At 36.4% G+C, this 22,412-nt stretch overlaps 1 protein-coding gene across 1 annotated transcript; it reads left to right on the top strand.

Annotated features, from left to right (window-relative positions):
* Window positions 1-6,426: 6,426 nt before the first annotated feature.
* Window positions 6,427-8,389, top strand: LOC149244280 (methylesterase 17-like). Its single transcript, XM_089367958.1, has 4 exons — window positions 6,427-6,840; window positions 6,947-7,087; window positions 7,439-7,564; window positions 7,792-8,389. The coding sequence occupies exons 1-4, from the start codon at window positions 6,586-6,588 to the stop codon at window positions 8,068-8,070; spliced, it is 801 nt and encodes a 266-aa protein (XP_089224084.1). The 5' UTR covers window positions 6,427-6,585; the 3' UTR covers window positions 8,071-8,389.
* Window positions 8,390-22,412: the final 14,023 nt, after the last annotated feature.

Here is a 22,412-nt window from a genome sequence, read left to right as displayed (position 1 = left end):
ACCACTGCCACTGGCATCTCTCCCTCAGTTGGAGCAACAATTGCATTCCTCTGCTTTATGTCTGCATTCTCTGGGCACTCAAAAGCTCTATGTCCCAGCTTGTTACATCTGTAACATCTTATTTCTCTACCTCCTCTTCCTCTAGAAAAGCTCCCTCTGCCTCTTGCATCACCTCCTGTGGGTGCATGCTGGGTTGAGCTACTGCTAGCTCCTTCTTTAGGTGCTGTAGATCCTCCTCTACCACCTTGACTTCCTTTTCCTTTGAAAGTCTCTCTCCCTCTGGCAGACTGCTTCCTCATGAGTTTTTCCTCAGCTTTCAGCGCTATCTGATAAGCTTCCTCTACTATTTTAGGAGACAACAAACTTATCTCATCCTAAATGTCCATCCTGAGGCCATTCATATATCTAGCCACCTTCTCATCTGTGTCTTGGGTTTCTCCTGCTCTTATGCTCACTTTATAAAACTCTTCTGTATACTCTTTTACTGTTAAAGCTCTCTGTCTAAGATTTTGCATTTTTCTAAATAATGTTTGCTGATAATTACTTGGCAAGAACTTACCTCTTAACTTTGCTACCATTCGGCTCCGGTTCTTGATTGCCTGCTTACCAAGTCTCTTCCTTTCTGCCTGCACACCATCCCACCAGAGTGCTGCATGGCCTTTTAACTTGGTGACCGCAAACTTTACTTTCTTCTCATCTTTTGTTTCTTCGTAATCGAAGAATTTCTCCATGTTGTTAATCGAGTCGATCAATTCTTCTGGATTCAATCCTCCTTGGTATACTGATACTAATTGGTTCCATGGCCTGGCTGTGGATTTTAACACTCACTGAAAGAATCTCATCTCAGGAGTAACATGTACAGCTTCCTCTTCTTCAGCAGCTTCAATTTCAGGCTCACTAACGTCTCCATCATCTATATTTCTATGTGAAGTTAATGCATCCACTCTAGCTCGCAGCTCTTCTACGGTTGCCATTAGTTCAGCATTTGCAGCAGGTCGTCCTCTTCCACCACGTCCTCGTCCTCTTCCAACTCTGAAAGCCATCCTTCTTCTGCTCCTGAGATTCAATTCAATGTCAGTTGATGGCTCTGATACCACTAATGATGGCGGGGTTGCAGGCGTTAGAGTCAACCTTCCCAATCTGCCAGTAAGCTCTTCAATATCTCGATTGACTTCCCTATCTTCTCCTCTGGCCGCATCAGTCATTAAACTGGTGTTTCATTTAAAAAACTTTATCGGCTCCATTAACAAAGGCTCATTAACAAACAATGGCGTTTCAGTGAACTCTCAAAAATACAACACAATACACATATGCCACGTTATATTGTGGTTACACCTCAGCCTCGTATTGGCAAGTAATCCACACGCCCAAACTCATTACGCTCACATAACTACATATAACCATTATGGTTCCCTTCGTTTTTTGGGCCGATGCGAGATCGCATCGCAATAAGTGTAAGTGGAGTCTTACCAGCATGCAAAGCTTGAATATACATATATAACTCACTATCGTTATATATATCTCTGCCCTTACGTTGGTTTGGCCGATATATGCAAGCCGGCGACTGTTCAAACAAAGACTTTCATCAACGGACCCGATACAATTATATGTGGCCTTCTAATATATCGCTAGTTCCGTTATTCGCTAGTCCATTTAATTGACAACTTTTATACCCCCGAACTGACGGATTCAGCGACATGTATCTATTACAATTTATGTCTTTTCGCCTCCTAAATTCAGAACTCGTCTTGTTACGCTATGACTCCCGAAAGGCTTTGTACGCTGAGCACGCAGCTAATCTTTCAAAGGACCTCCCTACGCTGATATAATCTCGGACTGATATGGTTGAAACTTTTAGTTATAAAGTCTCAGGGCGGCTACAGTTACTTAATGGAAAAGTCGCAAGAATTCTTGCTATAACCAGAGTATATGCGCAATTGAATTCCAAGACTATATAAACAATAAAACGAAAGGGAAATAAAGTCAATGATTAATAAACATCATTTGTAGCGTATGGAAATGGAACCATTCAACACCATCGCACTATACAACAGTCTATTCATGCATGCGGCAAAGTCAATAATGAGAGACACTGAGAGAACAAATTTTCCAAGATAATACTATGGCGTTCGTCCCTCTCCTCTCTGTCTGATGAGAGCTTCGCTGCCATTTTATTTATAATTAAGGATAGGCCCTCTCGTCCTTATCCAATACAAAGAAAAACATGCTTTACAGATTAATTTAAAGCTTGAAAAGCTTTACTACAGCTTAGCATAAATAGCATGTTTTATTTCCCTACTTTATCCTAATTTTAACTAAAAAAAACATGGAAATTGCAGGCTAAAGGACCCCACTCCCTTGCTTGTAGATTTTTTTTGGATTTTTTGGAATAATTTGGGAGATTTTCCGCTCTGAGTCCTATGCTCCCACATCAAACTGTCCACATGAAGTTTGTCCACAAGATGCCATATGTTTGTCTATAAGTTTGCCACATAGATGTAGCATCATAGGTAACTTAAATTTCACAGAGATGCAGTGTCACTGGTAGCTCGAATTCCATAGAAATATTGTCATTGGTAGCTTGAATTCCACAAAATTATGGTGCTATAGATAATTCAGATAACACAAAAGTATGTTGCCATTGAAAACTTGTTTGAAAATAGAAAGGTGTGCCTCAAGAAACTCGATCACAGAAAGGTGTGCCTCAGGAAAAATCGCTTTATCACAAAAGAATAGTGCTTAAGGTAGCTCGCTTAATCACATAGAATGTGCCTCAGATTGTGCTTCAGATTCACATGTCACACACCCAAATTTATTTCCACAAATGAAGTGTGAATTGCTTTTCAAATGACGGAGTAATGGTTCCAATGTATAGTAGTTTCCTCATCCCAAAGGGTGCTTCTAAAGGCTAAGCCAATTTGTCATCTGGAGGGCCAACTTGGCAGTTGAGATTTGAACAAAAGACACATAAAAAGCAATTTTCTTTTTCTTATAAAAGTCCAAATCACACATGGAAAAAATGATTTTCTTTTTGACTCTAACATAAAGAACATGCTTGACAAATTATAATAAATACAACAATGATAGATATACATTATGAAGACCAAACCTAGTTACAATTTCAAGGAATAAGACATAATGTAGTAGATGTATGATTTAGTTGTTGCACTAAATTTTATTATATTAATATGTATTTACTATTTATGAATATTCTTTTGGATGATGTGATATACATGTTATTAATGTTAGTTATATGGAGTATATGTTATTTATGCAAGTCAAATATATAGCTATTAGGAGAGAATTGTTTGATATATATGATTGATCATTTAATACATGTAATGATTTCATGACAAGAATGAGACCTTGGGAGACGATACGTATTTCATGGACTTAGTGGGTTAGTTTAATAATAGACTTTGTGAAATATTCACAAATTTCATATTTACAATGATCTAAATAAACATAGCATAATATGAGTTGGGAATACAATATCATGTAATCTTGAACTATATACAACTATTCTCTATAAATACGTGTTAGACGTATTGATTTATTTTTAAATATGATTATATATTTGGGTTATCATATCTTGACAACATGTGCATTTTCACATTATTACCATTATATAAATTTGTTGTTTTTTTTTTTCTTAACTTTCATTATGCACATTTAGTAATTAAACATTTAATAGATACATGTTTAATAAATTATAATTATATATATATATATATATATATATATATATATATATATATATAAGTGAGTTGTATAAATATATTAATGGTTGTCTAAATAATATATAAATTAAATATAGATCTCACCATACATATAAGTGTAAGGATACGAGAAAATAAAGAAATAGTTCTTCAAGATAAAGCATGCGTCAAAGACTTAGTAATGTGCCGGTTGAGAGATAAATAATAACAAGTGGCTCAAGGGGATCCTTTTTTCCTTAAATATAATAAGCTCTTGAAACTCTTAAAAGCACAATATTAGTGACCAAAACATGGTACAACTATAGACTTCAAGTGATATATTAATTGAAACAAATTATATGACTACTACTGGAAAACACTACCACCAAGGTAAAATTCATTGGCACAACATATTTTGAATTTTCATTAATTAAGATGGTAATAAATAGAGAAGCTATAAATGTTGAGACACTCTTGCTTCTAAGATAATGTATCATTTTAAGATCACTTAATAATTTTGGTTGTCAAAAACCAACACTTGTACATTAAATGGTTTAACACCTTTCTTGACACATAAAGGACACTACACATGACAATCCGCAACGATTCTTACCAACTAAGTCACATGCAATTGTGTATTATGTTGATGGGATGTGGAAGCACTAATTACTCCTCATGTAACAACATTAGTTAGATAAGAAAGCCTTTTGATTTTTGTTTCACCTCTCATGAATCCTAATTTTACATTTAGTGACCTTTTGATTTTGTATTTCATCCCTTATAAATCCCTATTTGGAAGCCCATACAAATTACATAATTTAGTATAAATGACATTTGCATCCTCTATTAAAAGAATACTTAATATTCAAGATTTGTAAAATCCTCTCCATCTTGAAAAAAAAAGCTAGAACACCATAGTAATGAAAAAACCAAAAAAATCCCATAATATAGCGTGTTGGATTGACTCACTAGTGATTGTGATTTGGATGTAATCCAAAAGAAAAAAGCATCCCATAAGAAAGTGAGTTTGGATTTTCAATTGTGGTTTGGATGTAGTCCAAACAAAAGTTAATGATAATTTTTTTGTTGATGTTCTTATTGAATTTAGTTTTTTTATTAGACATTATTTACCATATTATTTTACTTAAAAAATTCAATTCAATAATAAAATAAAAGAATTAAAAATACAATAGAAATTAAAAATTATGTATAATAATGTATATATTTTCTTTTACTTATAAAATTAAATTTATATATAATTAAAAAGTATATAATTTCAGTAAAAGTAACTTTAGCCATGATTACAAGAAATATTATTCAAGTTAAAAGCAGCTTTAATATTAAAATTTGATCTAAAACTATTTGTAATTAATGAAAAATTAATCTCTTTAAAATATAAAAATATTAATTATTTGAAACAACAAAAACCATTTTACTCATATAAATTAACTTATTTTTAAATTATAATAAATTTCATAATTTTAAAAATTACATCTTTTCAAATAAAGTTTACTGTAAAAGCAAAATTTAATTCCAATACAAAAAATTATACCTGACTAACTCATAAACTAATTATAAAAAGCCCAAAAATAACCTATTCACTCTTTAAAAAACAATACAATGCTGAATGTTTTAAAAAATGACAGCCATCCCGTCTATCTTTCTATAATCAAAGAAGCCTTGAGCGCTTCCACATACCAAAATAAGCCATTACTACTCAATCGTGCTATTTGATTCAACGCTATATTGAACTTAGAAAGTCAAGATAGGAAATTCATAAATTGCAACATACCAACACGCAACTCTTTCTGACCATGGCCATCACTGTCATTCATGGAAGGCTTATTTGCAACACATCCCATCAAAGGTCAAGCGAAACTAACCATTTATACTCATACTGATTCAATGAAACTTGAATACCTCCCTATTGGTTGGTCTCATCAGAAGGGGAATCTATCCACCACTACGATCTGGTCATTGGATGGTTTTAATTCGATGGAAAAAGCAGTGAGTTTAAGTTGATTGGGGAATCCGACTTATGTCTCTCAGGTTCCCAAATATTCTTGGAGTCCGCCATTGACTTAAAATGCCATGGAAAAAGGATTTATTTATTATTATTATTTGGTTTTAAAATGCATGGAAAAAGGATTTATTTATTATTATTATTTGCAGTTGTCTATAACGCGACTTTTTGAAAGTCTTTCCTGGGGATTTTTCCTGTCGAAATCCCGCAGGAATTATTGGAATCGCAAGTTTGATAGCTAGTTTCTGCACAATGAAAGCGTCCCAGGGGTTTTTCAGGGTGCTGAATCCAAATATGCAGTTAAAAAACCATTTTAACTGCAAGAAATCAAGATTTGAATCAAATAGCCAATTAAAATCCAAAAGATAACTAGAGTCAACTATCTTTTATGTTTATCTTCCATGTCCTCCCTCAATACTCCAACGATTTTAATATTTTTTTTCTATTAAATTAAGTCCAGTTTTAAGTTACAAAACTGGTACAAATCTTTACAGTGAGGAGCCCATGAACTCATTATCATGGAATTAGTGTTGTGGTATATTCCTAAATTAAGCATATACATATATCTTGAGGTATTGTTATGGCTGGGTTTTGACTGGTAAATTTCAACTAATCAATCAATCAAATTAGTTCAAACCTCTTGCAATCAAAAAATGATCCAACTTACTTTAGACCTCACCCAAGCCATATTTCAACCTTTGACTCCATAATAACACACCACTTTTGCTGGGCTAGGAATATGACCCAGCAATCTAGCAACAGTGTTTACAATCAGAACCCATCATACATTCCTTCTGCTTCCATGGCTATCTACAAAAAGCCTCATTATACTGCATCACTATCAAAGAGAGGAGGAGACGCTTGATGGCTGCAATGGAAAATGGCGGCCATAACCATCAACATGGAAAGTTCCATTTTGTGCTGATACATGGTGCAGGCCATGGAGCTTGGTGCTGGTACAAACTCATCCATCTTCTGCAAAACTCTGGGCATAAGGTCACCGCCATGGATCTCACAGGATCAGGCCTGAACACTGTGGATCCTAATTCAATCACTTCCTTTGAGGATTATGATAGGCCTCTGATGAACATACTGTCAGAAATATCTCTCTCTCAGAAGGTTTGCAATAACCATAGATTCAATTGCCCATCACAGAGAAGCTTATTCAGTTACCATGTAAATTGTGAAGTTATTAGGTATATTTATCTGTTGTTGATTGATGTAGGTTGTGCTGGTTGGCCACAGTGCTGGAGGACTGAGTTTGACACATGCAATCCATGTGTTTGGCCATAAGATTGCTGTTGCAGTTTATGTTGCAGCCACCATGCTGTCTCATGGGTTTTGTACAGACCAAGATGTCCAGCAGGTTGTTGACCTTATGAATCCAAAGCAATTACTGTTATTTAATGTTCCGATCTGAGCTTCAGGGACGATTTTAAAGACCCACCTTGGCTTCTTTTTTTTGTCTGCAGGTTTCGCTTTATATTTTATAGAAGTATGAGAGTGGGTCTAAGCATACAAAACATTTATATATATGTAGAGATATGAAACATTTTTAATACTATATATGTAGCTTTTTCTCTGTGCAAACTGAATTGAATGGTAAACGATATCCAAACATGTTTCATATACTTATGAACAGTTATATATATATATATATGTGTGTATTTCTTTGTTTAGGTAGGGAAATGAATTTTTTTTAATTCAATCTGTGCAGGGAACTCCAGGCCTATTAAACGAATATGAATTTTACCATGGCCTTGGATCAGAACACCCACCAACAAGCGCAATGGTGCATAGAGAATTGGAACAAGAAATTCTATATCAACTCAGCCCACCTGAGGTATAAAATCTATCAGGATAGCACAAGAAAACAACTCCCTGATTTTAGTAGCACTTAAGGCATGTGGGTTTTATAGAAAAGGATAACCCATCTGAATTTATGCAGTTTTCAATCAGTACCCTGTGATTTCCACCAAAACCCAACTGGATATGTATTTATAGAGGCCACTTAAAACCCAATAACTATTTTTTTCATTAAATGTTGATGTGGGTATATTCAAATTACAGGATGCTGCTCTGGCCTCACTGCTGATAAGACCAACACCATTGCTGGCAATCCAGACAGCCAGTTTTACTGCAACCTCAGAAGAATTTATGAAGGTTCCAAGAGTTTATATAAAGACCTTGCAGGACAGAGTTTTACAGTTGGATAAACAGGAAGCGCTGATCAAGATGTGGCCTCCGGATAAGGTCCTTAGCATGGATACCGACCACAGCCCTTTCTTTTCTTCCCCTCTGGAGCTCCATGGACACCTGCTTCAAATTGCCCAGCTGTTTGCAGGTTAAAGATGCTCCAACAATGGTTGTAGTTCATCTTTGGTGATATACTAAATATATATACCATCTGCTTCAGATGTACATATTCCTATTGATCCCATCGATCACTTCAACTCGTTATTCCACCAGCAAATTTAGACTTAGACTTAGAAAATTTGTTTTATATTGAACGCAAAAGGATATGAACAAAAGTAGAAGCTATATTTGATAAATGCTTTGAACAAAAGTAGAAGCTATATTTGATAAATGCTCTGATGTCATTCCCTTGCCTGAGACTCAATTTGTGTGTGTCTCTTTCTACACAAGTTGGTCAAGCTTGTTTACATTCCACTGCAGCTTATACTTCCATGGTTTCTACGCATAGTGATGATTATGAATTATTGTTGTCAGATTGCACTGGGAAATTGTTAGGTTTTTTTTCTTCTCTGAGCATATATATGTTGATTTTAACATTTAATTTCATTCATTTTAGTGCGTTTTTTAATTAGATTTTGGTTTTATTGTTAAAATGTGATGATACACATCGCTATATTAAATAATTTGGGATTTAAATGTTAATTGATGATTTGATATACTCAATAAAACTAAATAAGATTTTATTAAGAATTTTAAATTATAATAAAATTTTATTTATATTTATATTTTTCAAATTTTATTTACAAAGTTTATTAGCATGTCAAAAGTGTTATACATAAAAAAAATTTAACTTTTTGTTTTAATAATATTTAATTTAAAAATTTAAAAATATTGACTAATTATTTACCTTTTTTTATAAATTCGATTTAATATTTTTATTAATATTTAATTATAAATACTTAAATATTAATTAGTTATGTGACCTCCTTTTCATTAGCAATGTGCTTAAAGAGGAACTTAACAAATTGAACTAACTTTTGGGGCTAGGTAGTTTGTTGATTATTCATGTATTGAAATATTTATTATTGCGATATATCTAAAGTATATTACAATTAGGTTTATGATATAGTGACTATTATATAATAAATAATAATAATGCAATGATAATCATAGTTAGTTTTTGTAATGTTTAACATGTAATAATGATAAGTTATATTCTTTACTAAAGATATGATATATCATCTACTATGTGTATTATTGTACTAATGATAACTTAGACATATATTCTTACAATAAATGATTATTATTTAACATAGACTAATACTCTCATGAATTGAAATGCCATATTCACTCCTATAAATAAATGTCTAAACCCCATTTTAAAAAGAAAGAAAGAATGAAAGAGGGGAAGAAGAATGAAAAAGTTTTGCAAATAATTTCCATGGCCTATATATATATATATATATATATATATATATATATATATATAGATATAGATATATGGTTTTGTTAAATAATCAAGGAGGGTACAGGGAGGTCGTGAACCAATATTTATAATTTTTCATACTATTTCATAACTCTATTTCTATACTTATGATTTTTCACTATTGTAAAATAAGAAAAAAAAGATAAGCCACACATAATCAATTGAACACATGTAACATGATATATTTAATGTGGAAACCAAAAAGGGAGAAAACCATAAAAAATATCTTCATTAGATGATGATTGTAGGCACCAACCTACACTTACAAGATTTTCAAGCACCCACTTACAGAAGACACCTATCGCCTTTCAAATTTACAACCTCCAACCTATAGGAGACACCAATCCCCAAATGTTGTACGCACCCAACTATAGGGAACACCAATCCCCTCTTGATCTTTGATTTGAATTATGTTTGTTGCAAACTAATATGCTCCCTGCTCTGCTCTTTCTTTGCCCCCTCTATACTCACACTAGTTTTTGTTGTCACTTAGCAAATGTATTTGTTGTATCTCTCAATCTTACTATTTATTTTACACACTCACATAGATTTCATTGTACTCATACTCCTTGCTCATTGTCCTTTTACAATGTCTTGATATCTTGATTACACTTCCTTTACATCTACACCATATCAACAACTTCACCAATTGTATAATCATGTATTTATACAACATGAATTCTTCCATGAGTCCTAGCTTTACTATGGGTATCAACCCACATTATTACCCATGGTATTACGCTTTGACTGAGTCTTATCCTACACAGCTTGCCAGCACAATGAAGAATTTCCTTTCACACAAAAAATCTTGCTCTTCTACTCTATTGAATGTATCTTCCTCTTTGTCCAATGTTATAGTCTTTGCGCCTTTACATTCACTCATGTACATGGTCATAGATTTACATACGAGGACCTCATATATATTATGGTGATATGCCACTACCTATTAGGGTTCGTTCTTTATTTTTGTGATCATGTGCTATGACCACTACTTAAGCATATCAAACATCAGAATACTTAGCTTGCAGTTCTTTCCCCAATTCCCCAATACGGAAATAAGTTGATACCCCTCTAGATTGAGATCAATGTTTCCTAACTAATGACTTAAGTTTCTCGGGATATCAAGAGACTTAAGTTCAATTATTTTCTTAATTTTCCAATATGCCAAGGCCCACAGACCTTAGGTGCTTCACCTTTACCTCCATATGACTTGGCGCCATGACCTCTAACTATTCTCTATTAGATATTGATAGATCAAGTTTACTCCTTTATTTTCAAATGTTGATATGGCAATGTACTGACACGTGAAGCTCTTAGGTGTTGATGCTTAGCACCTTACGATTGGGGGTTGTGACCTAGAGCTGAACCTCATTGGATATCAATGGAACCCATAGACTAAAGATAAACTAGTTTAGGAAGTTTGGTAACCTACAATCTAATATGGCTCACCATGCCACCTCACCTTCCATTGTACTTTCCACATCATCTATTGGAGCCAATCAGGACTTGCCACATGTCACTTTCCATTAGTCTAGTCAACCTTCCAAATATGTCAAAAAACCTAGAATTTGTCATTCACTGTTGTTTTAATGTCACACTCTTCACCATCTGGCACCACCTGGTACCATACATCATTACTGCCACTTGGAATACTATATCATTTACTAGCTGTTAGATTATTGGAGGTTCATAGAGTTTTAGCATTGAGAAGTGACCGATAGGTTGAGGGTTTATGTGGCTGACAAGCCAAATGACCTACACCCGATAGAGTATGAACTTGATATGTGCTAGAGTCCATAGGGTGAAGGCTGATATGGTTGATAGGCCAAGGCTCGACACCCTAAGGTGTGATATCTCAGATTGTCGATGCTTGATATGACAGGTCATTAACTAATGGCTTTGATTATCAGATTTTGCATCATCTAGCAGATATTAGATTTCAAACAATTGTATGTAAGAATAAATTAGATGAGCCCAATGTGATGAGGGCCAAAGCCCAAGGCCATGATATGCTGAGAGTTGATAACCTGAGGCCCGATACAATGGAACCTCAGGGCTTGATATGACGGAACATCAACTAACGACAAGGATTTTCATCGAATTACAGACTGTTTCCTCTTTTTTGTTGCCTTTGTTATGTTTCCATGGTTATTTCCCTCTATTGTTTGATCTTAGCATGACTCCTCCTAATATTACTCGCTACTTCTTGATCTTAGAGTGAATACCCTTGAGTTATTATTTATAAGTTTTAACCCTACAATATTAATTGCTACAAATAGATTCTTTAAAAAAAGTAGAAAACATACAATGTAAAACACACACATTTACATAGAAATTTTATCTTGGAAACCCAAAACTGAAGAAATTAGCAAGCTTTCTTTTTCATTATATTTTTTTTACAATATTAAAATACAATTTATATCCCATGGCATACATGAATCACAAATTAAACCCTATTCATTTAACAAAAACTATAAAAGCATGGGAAAAACCACCATGCACCACAAAATTGGTTTTAGAAAAATCATGGGCCAAAAACAACAAAAAATTTGATGCAAAAAATTTTCCCAAACAAATTTGTTTGGGGTGTTGCCCTAAAACTTTTGTAAGGGGTATCTCACCCCATTACATACACCTAACCAAGGGGGGTTATGAAAACCCCCCTTTTCATGGTGCATATAAGTCGTGGAGAGAATATAACACATACCCAAGATCTCCCACCCGTTGTTTTATTTGCATAAAGGGGGAATCATGAGTACACAATAAAAAATTCAGGGTAGTAATGCCCATTTTTTCTCTACACCAAGAGGAATTTTCAATGCTCACAAATTTTATTAACGCATCTATAACGTTCTTCAAAGCTTCTACCTTTACCAATAACACCTTGTCTTCAATCATATCCCTCACAAAGTGATACTGAATATTAATATGCTTTGTCCTCAAATGATAAGTACGGTTCCTTTCCAAGAAAAATGCATATTGGCTTATATAATTTATACTTTATATTGTTGTACCAACCCCATAATTGAAATGAAACCTTTGTAACCAAACTGCTTCTTTGCTTGCATGAGTGATTTCCATGTGTTTAAATTTTGTAGTTGAAAGTGTCACTGTAGACTATCTCTTGCTCATCCAATTGATAACTCCTCCAAATAGGTTAAATACATACCCACTTGTAGATATTCTATTATACATATCTCCAACCTAGTCTACATAAAAAAAACCATGTATGTCCAACAATCTATCTAGATGTTTCGTAAATTAATTGTTCATAGTTTCCTTCATTAATTGCCAACTAGGATTCATGTTGATCCAGGTGGATATTGGTGGCCACCCGCCTATTCCACTTGGAACTCCACCATTGTTTCTTTCAGTTTTTCAGTTTCCTTAGTTGTAGCACAATTTACTATTTTTGGAAGTTTTTTGGGTCCAGAAAAACTGCCAAAAATAGTAAATTGTGCTACAAATAAGGAAACTGAAAAACTAAAAGTAATAATGGTTGTTGAGAGATTTAAATGGTCATATTAAATCCCTTAATATTAATTGTCAACCCGGGGTTCGTAAACACAAATTGCCTTGCGCTCTCTTTGTTCAGGGCTAGGTCAAAGTTTGATGATTTCCTTTTTTACAATTTATGGAATGATAACTATTTGTAAATCAAATCATCTAATTGTCAAGAGAAAACCCAAAAATAAAATTCAATCTAAAACCTTTACGAATTTCAGTATTCAAATTTGTACTCAAACTATGTATCTCTCGAAAACAAGCTTTTATCCACACCAAACAGTATTATTCAATTCTCTGTGTGCTGGTACTAGAATTTCTATGTAAAAAAACACTCAATCATTCCTCAACAAACATCCTATGATAATAGCAGTTCTTACTCGAAATAATCAAACAACCTGTACTAATAACTACCCAACTGATTAAACTCTTGATTGTAAATAACAATTCATTCCTGAAGCAATTTATAACCATCCAACTTGTAAGCAAATGAGTAGTCTATCCTAGCAGCACTTTGATCAAACAATCATTCTGTACTTAATGTTCCCTTATCAAGACTCAGGAGTTAAGTACTAATTTGGAGGATTTACTCTGTCTTACTCTATCACTTACTTACTTATTGTCCCATCTTCAAATCAACTACTTACAGGATTTGATTAATGAAAGCAATCTTAACGTTGATTCTGCTTAACACCCAGCTATGTAATCACACAAATTCAAGGAACTGTACTTAAATATTTTATGGGATCACACCAATCCTGACTTATGAATATCCTTACTCACAACCAATATGTTGTTGCAAATTTAAGCAATGATTTAACTACACAGTGGATAACTAGAACCTTATGAACCAAGAAAAGATCAATCATTCAAATGAGACTAATTATTGCACAAAAATAGGGCAGAGCAATCGTTTCAGTCGACTAATGAAATTGGCAATTGCATGAACAGGGGAGGTAAACTAAAGAATTGGTCTTTAGTAGCTAATCACACACAAATCATTCCTGCAATGTTTTGTTACCAACCCACAACACATTGACCTGATAGTTTGTTGAATGAAATGAAACGAAATGAATTCCAATCAATCATCTATGCAAATAATGCAACTTCCTACCTTGGTCATTAATTCAATTCATTCCAACCAAATATGTTATAACATCTTGAACAATCAATGCAACATTCGCTATTTTGGGTTGCCTACTTCGTGCTACAGTTCAGTCAAGGGATTGATTCGAGTCGGTCTTCCTAGAGAAACAAAGGTAGGTTTGGCAAATAAACCGAGCCTGTCTTTAATCAATTAAGATTGTGTTAAAGAGTTTAAAGACTTATTCCAACATTGTCCACAAGTACTAATTCCATCTACTCAGCAAGCGACCATATGATGTGTCTAAGATGAGAGTAAGTCAAGGTAATGGTACAACTCTGGTTTGGAAGGCACACAAAGTTCATGCCAAAATATAATTGCCACTATGTCAATAACAAGCACCTCGCAATCATTCACACACCTGTATGCACTAACCAATCAAACAAAACAACACAATTAAACTGACTGATAATGGAAAAGGAAACTAACTGCACTAGTTTCACAGTGACACTGTCAATGAAAAATATAGAGCTAACCTAGATGGGTGGGCCCAGCCACACCTGGGGGATTTTAAACTTACAGTAATGAAATGGTTGCAATCACAGTTAAAACATGAGCATCAGCTTCCCATTCAACACATTCAACTGGAATTCAAAGCAAGAGTGTCATAACAAACTTCTATTAGAACTTAAGTCACGGTAAATATTTCAAAGGTCCAACATGTTGCGTGACAAATTACATCCGTGCATTTAATAGGAATTTGATTGCAGTTAGACTTTAAACTTAAAAATAGCAATTTATAACAGTTGAACAATATTATTCCTTCAAAACAAGTTGGTTTGAACTGCTGGCTCGAATTGATGAACAACCTCGTAACCAAACCCCAACTTAGTGTATGTTGTATCTAAAGGAAGGAGAGCAAATATTTTGAGATCGGATGTGTTCTTCTCATGGTTGGCTCAATCTCCCCATCTAGCAGCATGTGATTCCTTGCCCATTGCATTGTTTGAGTGCCAATCCACATGTGGACTTTGAGTACTGAAATAGAGAGTCATGGTTCCTCAACCGCTTCTTCTGGTATCGTCCTGCACATTTTGTTGAGAAGTCTACACTCGATTACAAGAATGAGTTAGTTTAAGAATATGCTACTTATATTCACTTAAATCTACCAACAAAAAGCCAAATGCAATCAAAAGAAGATTTACCTCGAATGGTGCTAAAATTGGAAACTAGGGCCAAAATTCGAAACTAGGGCCAAAATCCATGTGGATCACATTATTTATGGCTTCTGATATTTTTCCTAGATTCCTCTCATCGCGAGGTGTAGGATTGATCTAAATATCATCTGGTTCCGATAAGTATTTATGTAGATATTAATTTATTTTGATTATGGACAAATTGTCAAGGTTGGCCAACAAACTTATGTAGGCTCAGAAGCCCAACAATCACGTCTATTCAACCTCAATGTTTGCATATAAATACAATGAGCATTCTCCTCATTTTGACAATTCAATTCACTCATCTTCTCTCTCTCTCTCTCCTACGCATAAAAGGAGCCTCTCTCTCTCTCACACACATGTGTTGCTTAAAGGAAGACGTCCTAGGGCAAGGAAGACACAGAAAGAAGGACGCTAGGGTAGAAGGTCATCTCTTTGACTAGCATTGACCTTCTAGAAGTGCGGATTGGGTGTGGTTGCCTCTCCTAGGCAGGCCACAAGTGTTGGCACAAAAATCAAGGTGATCTGACCTCTGGTTTGACCAGTGTTGACTGCCCTAGTTTAGCGCTGTAGTTGACTTCAGAAATATACAAATTGACTGTACTTTTGGGGTTGTTCAACGAATGTTTGTTCAGGCTGTTCAAGGAAAAGTTGACCGGAAATTGACCAAGAATTTTAGAGGTCAATTTCAGCTAGTTTGATCAAGTTTAACTTTGCTAATCTAGGGTTTGCTCCTGCTAATATAAAATACAGAATTCAGATTTTGTATTATTTCTCTCTGCTGAACTATTGAAGATAACAAAAGATTTGATCAAAGGGTTTCCCTGCATTGGGGTTTGTCCCTAGCTAACTGCCACATCTTGTGTCTCTTATCTTGGCTTGTTTTTTGTTGATCATTTAATGTTCTATCTCCACTTTACTTAATGTATATGTGATTGCTAATCTGTGGCTAATAAGAAGAAAAATAAGTACACTACTCTAAGCATAGAACATACCATAATTTAACATGGTATCAGAGCTGAGGTAAAGAAAGCCCAAGCAAGAGCAAGAGCTAGAGCAATTACCGAAGAGAAGGTTGGAAAGGATATCTTAAAGAAATAATTGGGTCCTCAATACACTTCCTTGCTGAAGACAAACTCTGTGAGAAATCTGACTATCACGGATGGAAGATGTCTCTCGATATAACATTATAAGAGTAGGAAGTGTTGGACCACGTGAGAGGCGGGATTGTTGAGCCTCCATCAAATGCATTTGATGCATTCAAAAAGAAAAAAAGATGGAAGAGCAAGAAATGCCCATAATTAAAGGTCATCCCTCTGCCTTTTCTCCTCACAATAAAAGAAGAAACAACTCCGGGGTTAAATTCAAAGGAAAGGCTGGACCAAAGGGTGGAAGAAAAGGACAATGTTACAATTGCAATAAAACGGGTAACTATGCAAGGGAGTGCCCTGATAAAAGGGACTCACACCGGGACGATGATCAAAATCCCTCTTAAAGCAATCAAAGGAGTGTCAGTTCAAATGGCAGAGGTAAAACAAGTAACAGAGATCAAGGAAGAGGACAACCATTCAAGAAGGCAAGAAATTCCAGGTATGAATCTAGCATTGTTAACAATAAGCAAGATGAATATTATCTACGAGCAGATCTATCTATTACTTCTCCCTCAGACTCGTTGGGAAATTGGCTTATTGATAGTGGTGCCTCAAGGCACTTTACTAGTTACAAAGAAGCTCTCTATAATTTGATAGAGAAGGAAACCAACCTGGAAATTGCTCTTAGAGATAATTCAAAATATCTCGTGAAAGGCGTAGGAAATGTCACTCTTCAATTGAATTAGGGTAATACCATCCACTTACAAGATGTATTATATGTACTTGATCTCATAAAGAACCTAGTGTCCATTTCGGCAATGGAAGACAAAGGCTACAAGGTGGCCTTCAGCGATGGCAAGGTACGTGTATGGAAAAAGAACTTTAAAGATGCTTTTAATCTTGGGTTTAAATTTGATTCATTATATTAGGTTAGAGGAAGTCCGCTAAGTGTCATGTCTTGTGACACATCTCTTCAGTCCAAACTATGGCATCAAAGATTTGCTCACCTTCATTATAAAGCTCTACCCAATGTAAGAAAAATGGTGACTAGGATGCTTGAGTTCAGATTAGAGCAAGAAGGTGTATGTCCAGGATGTGTCGAAGGAAAGCTCAAAAGGGGATCATTCCCCTCAAGCCAAAGCAAGACCTCCGATATATTGCAGTTGGTTCACTCAGACCTATCTGGTATGATGCCTGTGAACTTCTTGGGAGGATATTTATATTACCTCACTTTTACAGATGATTATTCTTGAAAGACTTGGATATACTTCTTGAAAAAGAAGGATGAAGTGTTCTCCTGGTTTCGGCACTTCAAAGCCTTGATCGAGAATAAAACAGAAAATAAGATCAAGATCTTAAGGATTGATAATGGGACTAAATATGAATCCAATGAGTTTATTGACTTTTGCAAAGAGACTGGCATTAAGAGGAAGACTACTACACCATATACTCCGTAGAAGAATGGTGTGGCGGAAAGGAAGAATCGTACAATTGTGGAAGTTGTCCATGCTATGCTCCATGATCAAAGACTTCCGAAGTTTCTATGGCCGAAGCTGCAAATACCACCATATATGTAAAAAACTAATGCCCTCATCAAGCATTGGGTTCCAAGACTCCTGAAGAAATGTTCACCAGTAAGAAACTTGACGTATCTCATTTTAGAATTTTTGGAAGCCCTATATATTTTCATGTGCCTAAAGAAAAAAGGAATAAATTGGGTGCATCTAGAAAGAAAGGAATCTTTGTGGGCTATATAGAAAATACTAAGGGCTATAGAATCTATGTAGCTGGTCAAAGGGAAGTCGATATTAGTCATGATTTCACCTTTGATGAAGATATGGCTCTTAGCAAGGTAGACAATCTTCCTACTTTAAGGGGATCTAGAGAAGCTGACACCGGGGAATTGAAAGAAAAGGAAGACGAGATGATGCCTGATGTGGAAGAACCTATGGATCCTATTGATCCTCCTCTACAAGAGCCTTCGTCCTCTAGGAAGAGGCCTTCATGGATTAGGGGGACACTTGATGATGCTAAAGGACACATTGCACCCCGAGGAACCTTCCGTGAAAGTAAGAAGCCGAACAAGTATCAGGGATACCTGACCATCATGAGCACGATCATCCAAAATGAGCCTTCTTCATTCACAGATGCCGTCAAGCATCAAGTATGGAAGGATGCTATAACCAAGGAATATGATTCCATTATGAAAAATGATGTCTGGGATGTGGTCCTCAGACCCCACGACAAAGTAGTTGTCACTTCAAAATAGCTTTACAAGATAAAGCATGCAGTTGATGGAAGTGCGGAAAAGTATAAGGCTCGTTTTGTCGCTCGTGGCTTCTCCCAGAAGGAGGGTATAGACTATGATGAGATATTTGTACCTGTTGCCCGATATACCACCATTCGCTCGATCATAGCCCTTGCTTCTTTGCAAGGATGGAACCTACATCAGATAGATGTCAAGACTGCATTCTTACATGGTTCAATCAAAGAGGAGGTCCATGTGGAGCAACTTGAAGGATTTGAGATTTATGATCAAGAATCTCATGTGTGTAGGCTGAAGAAGGCCCTCTCACCCCAAGCATGGTATGAGAGGATTGATAGCTACTTGATGAAGCTGGGATTCACTAGGAGTGAAGCCAACCCTAACCTTTACTTTAAGGTTTTAGATGACAAGCCTCTCTCTATATGTTGACAACCTCTGTCTAATAGGTGCAGACCCTCTCATTCATGAATGTAAGAGCGAGCTGGCTTCTGAGTTCAAGTTGAAAGACCTAGGACCTATGCACTATTTCCTAGGACTAGAAGTCTGGAAAAAACCAGGGGAGATTTTCCTATCTCAAGGAAAATATGTGGTGAAGATATTGGAGAGATTCAGCATGGTGGACTGCAAGCCCCTAACTAACCTGATGGAGCTTGACTTCGAGAAGTTAAGTGGTAGTGCTTCCAGACCTATTTTTTGAAATACCACTGAGTATCATCAACTCGTCGGAGCATTAATGTTCTTGGTGAACTCCCGTCCGGATATATGCTTTGCAGTCAACACATTGATTGAACATATGGTTGAGCCTCACCACTCACATTGGATTGGTGCCAAGAATCTGTTGAGATATCTTCGTGGCACACTCGCTCATGGGTTGAGATACATTGCCAGAGATGTGAGACTACTTGGGTATACTGATGCTGATTGGGCAGGCAGCGTGGTGGACCGAAAGAGCACTTTCAGGCATTGTTTCTCTTTGGGATCTACCTCGATATCCTTTATGGGCAGGAAGTAGAAGTTGGTGGATTTGAACACAGCCGAGGAAGAGTACATTGCTGCTAGCATGGCCTCTTGTGAGGTAGTCTGGTTGTGAAAGCTCTTCAGTGAGCTGTTTGGATTTACATTGGATACCATTGTGATTCTATGTGACAACCAGAATGGTATCTGTTTATCAGAGAATCCTGCATTTCATGATCGCTCCAAGCATATTGATATCAAGTACCACTATATTCGAGATATGGTGCAGCGAGGAGCAGTAAGGATCCAACATATTGGTACAGATGAACAGGTCGCCGACATTTTGACAAAGCCCCTAGGAATAGTCAAATTCCTGAATTTCCGAGAATGACTTGGTGTCGTTCAGAGAACCTCTTGTGAGGATCGAGTATGATGTATTAATCTCTGGGAGCTCCAGGGGGGCACTGGGTACTTCTTGGAGTGACATGTGACAACAAGGCAACTCACCATCCCTTGGCAGTGCACTATGTACAAGGTGAAGGTTAAACCTTCCCCTGTGACACCTCATGGCGACTGTGGAAAAAGATGATTAGTTCTCCTGTGGGCCAGGATGGTTCATTCTCTGTGGTGACTATGGAACAGGATGATTAGTTCTCCAATGGACTAGGATGATTTCTTCTCCATGGCGACTGTGGAACAACATGATTAGTTCTCCTGTAGGCTAGGATGATTAGTTCTCTATGGCATCCACTGGACAGGATGATTCGTTCTCCTGTGGACACAATGATTAGTTCTCCTATCGAGGCATCCTACACATGCAATCTGGGACTCATGGGAAGTACCCCTCATCTGATCAATGGCAGGGAAATGAGGATAGGGACCATAGTGGTACTATCAATGGATGCATCATTGTATCTACCGTACTCCCTGTGCTAGGATGACCTCCATTGATTTGGGATCAATGATACTGATCTGGGATCAGTGAGAGTGGTTCACACTCTGAGACTGACTTCGGGTCAGTGAAGGATGGTATGATACATCCTCGATCATTTCTTCTTCTTCATAGTTCGAGCAGAGCAAAGCAAAGTAGAGCAGAGAAAAGCAGAGCAGAGCTGAGTGGGGTCAAGTTGTATAGGACAGTGCATTTGATGGATGGATAGCATCAACACTCTGATGAATTGCAAATGAAGTTCTCCCTAATTGATAGGGAGTGTTAAAATTGGAAACTAGGGCCAAACTCCATGTGGATCACCTTATTTATGGCTTCTGATATTTTTCCTAGATTCCTCTTATCGAGAGGTGTAGGATTGATCTAAAGATCATCTGATTCTGTTAAGTATTTACGGAGATATGAATTTATTTTGATTATGGACAAATTGTCAAGGTAAGCCAGCAAACTTATGTAGGCTCATAAGCCCAATAGTCACGCCTATTCAACCTCAATGTTTGCATATAAATACAACGAGAATTCTCCTCATTTGGACAATTCAATTCACTCATCTTCTCTCTTTCTGTCCTACACATAAAAGGAGCCTCTCTCTCTCTCTCTCTCACATGTGTCACTGAAAGGAAAACATCCTAGGGAAACGAAGATGTAGAAAGAAGGACGCTAGGGTAGCAGGTCATCTCTTTGACTAGCATTGACCAAGAGTTGACCTTCCAAAAGTGTGGATTGGGTGTGGTTGCCTCTCCTCGGCATGCCACAATTTTTGGCATGAAAACTGAGGTGATATGACCTCTGGTTTGACCAGTGTTGACTACCCTAGTTTAGGGTTGCATTTCACTTCAAAAATCTGAAAATTGACTTTACTTTTGGGGCTGTTCAAGGGTTGTTTCTTCAGGTTGTTCAAGGACAAGTTGTCCAGAAATTGGCCAAGCATTTTAGAGGTCAATTTCAGCAAGTTTGACCAAGTTTGACTTTGTTGATCTAGGTTTGTTGCTGTTGATATAAAATCACAGAATTAAGATTTTGTACTATTTCTCTCTGTTGAACTATTGAAGATAAAAGAAGATTTGATCAAAGGGTTTCCCCGCATTGGGGTTTGTCCTTGGCTAGCCGCCACATCTTGTATCTCTTGTCTTGGCTTGTTTTCTGTTGATCATTTAATGTTCTATCTACACTTTAATTAATGTATATGTGATTGCTAATATATGGCTAATAAGAAGAAAAATAAGTAAACTTCTCTAAGCATAGAACATACCATAATTTAACAAATGGGGATTGGGACTAGATTAGGATGGTAAAATTAGAAAAGAAGTAGGTTCCATAGTGCAAAAAACAGGTCAGAATGGGGATTGAACTGATAGCAATAGGGAGAAAATAGGGGATCAACATCCTCCCATGCTTAACCTGATGCATGCCCTCATGCATCCAAAAAAAAGGAGACTGTCAGCTAAAGGAGACTGTTGTCAAAGACTAGCAGTCTTGATTAATACTTTGATCCCTCACCCAATAGGTGGCGAGCACTTTTGGAATTGCAATGCTAGGCCCTTAGTACTCAATCATTTCACAGGCTTGTTGTGGGCTGCCTTCCAACGTAGAAGGCACTTATTCTTTCATACCAAAGCATCATTCTGAACATACATCTTCATATTGGAATCCCTAACTTCCTGATTTCGTCCTGATTGCTGCGGGATACTCCCCCTCGACGATTTTCCTCTATGCTTCTTAGAGGATGACGGATGTCGGGTGCTCTTTGTAGCGTTCCTGCTTGCTGTTGGTTCGGTAGGGGACAAGGCTTCCATATCCCGTGTAATATCCACCAGGATTTGGAGTTTAGTTGCAGCAGTGGGCTCCTCTGCTATGGGCATTTGAGACTGTAGAAGACTAGTCTCATGGGAGGACGAAATAGGGATATGGATGATGTTGGGTCCTTCAACAATGTTCTGCGGG

Source organism: Pinus tabuliformis, chromosome 8 (assembly GCF_031772625.1).
Source record: "Pinus tabuliformis cultivar Carrire ecotype Pingquan chromosome 8, CPIR1, whole genome shotgun sequence".
Classification (NCBI taxonomy): domain Eukaryota; kingdom Viridiplantae; phylum Streptophyta; class Pinopsida; order Pinales; family Pinaceae; genus Pinus; species Pinus tabuliformis.
Note: the sequence above shows the minus strand (reverse complement) of the source record. Positions and strands in the feature narration are given on the sequence as shown.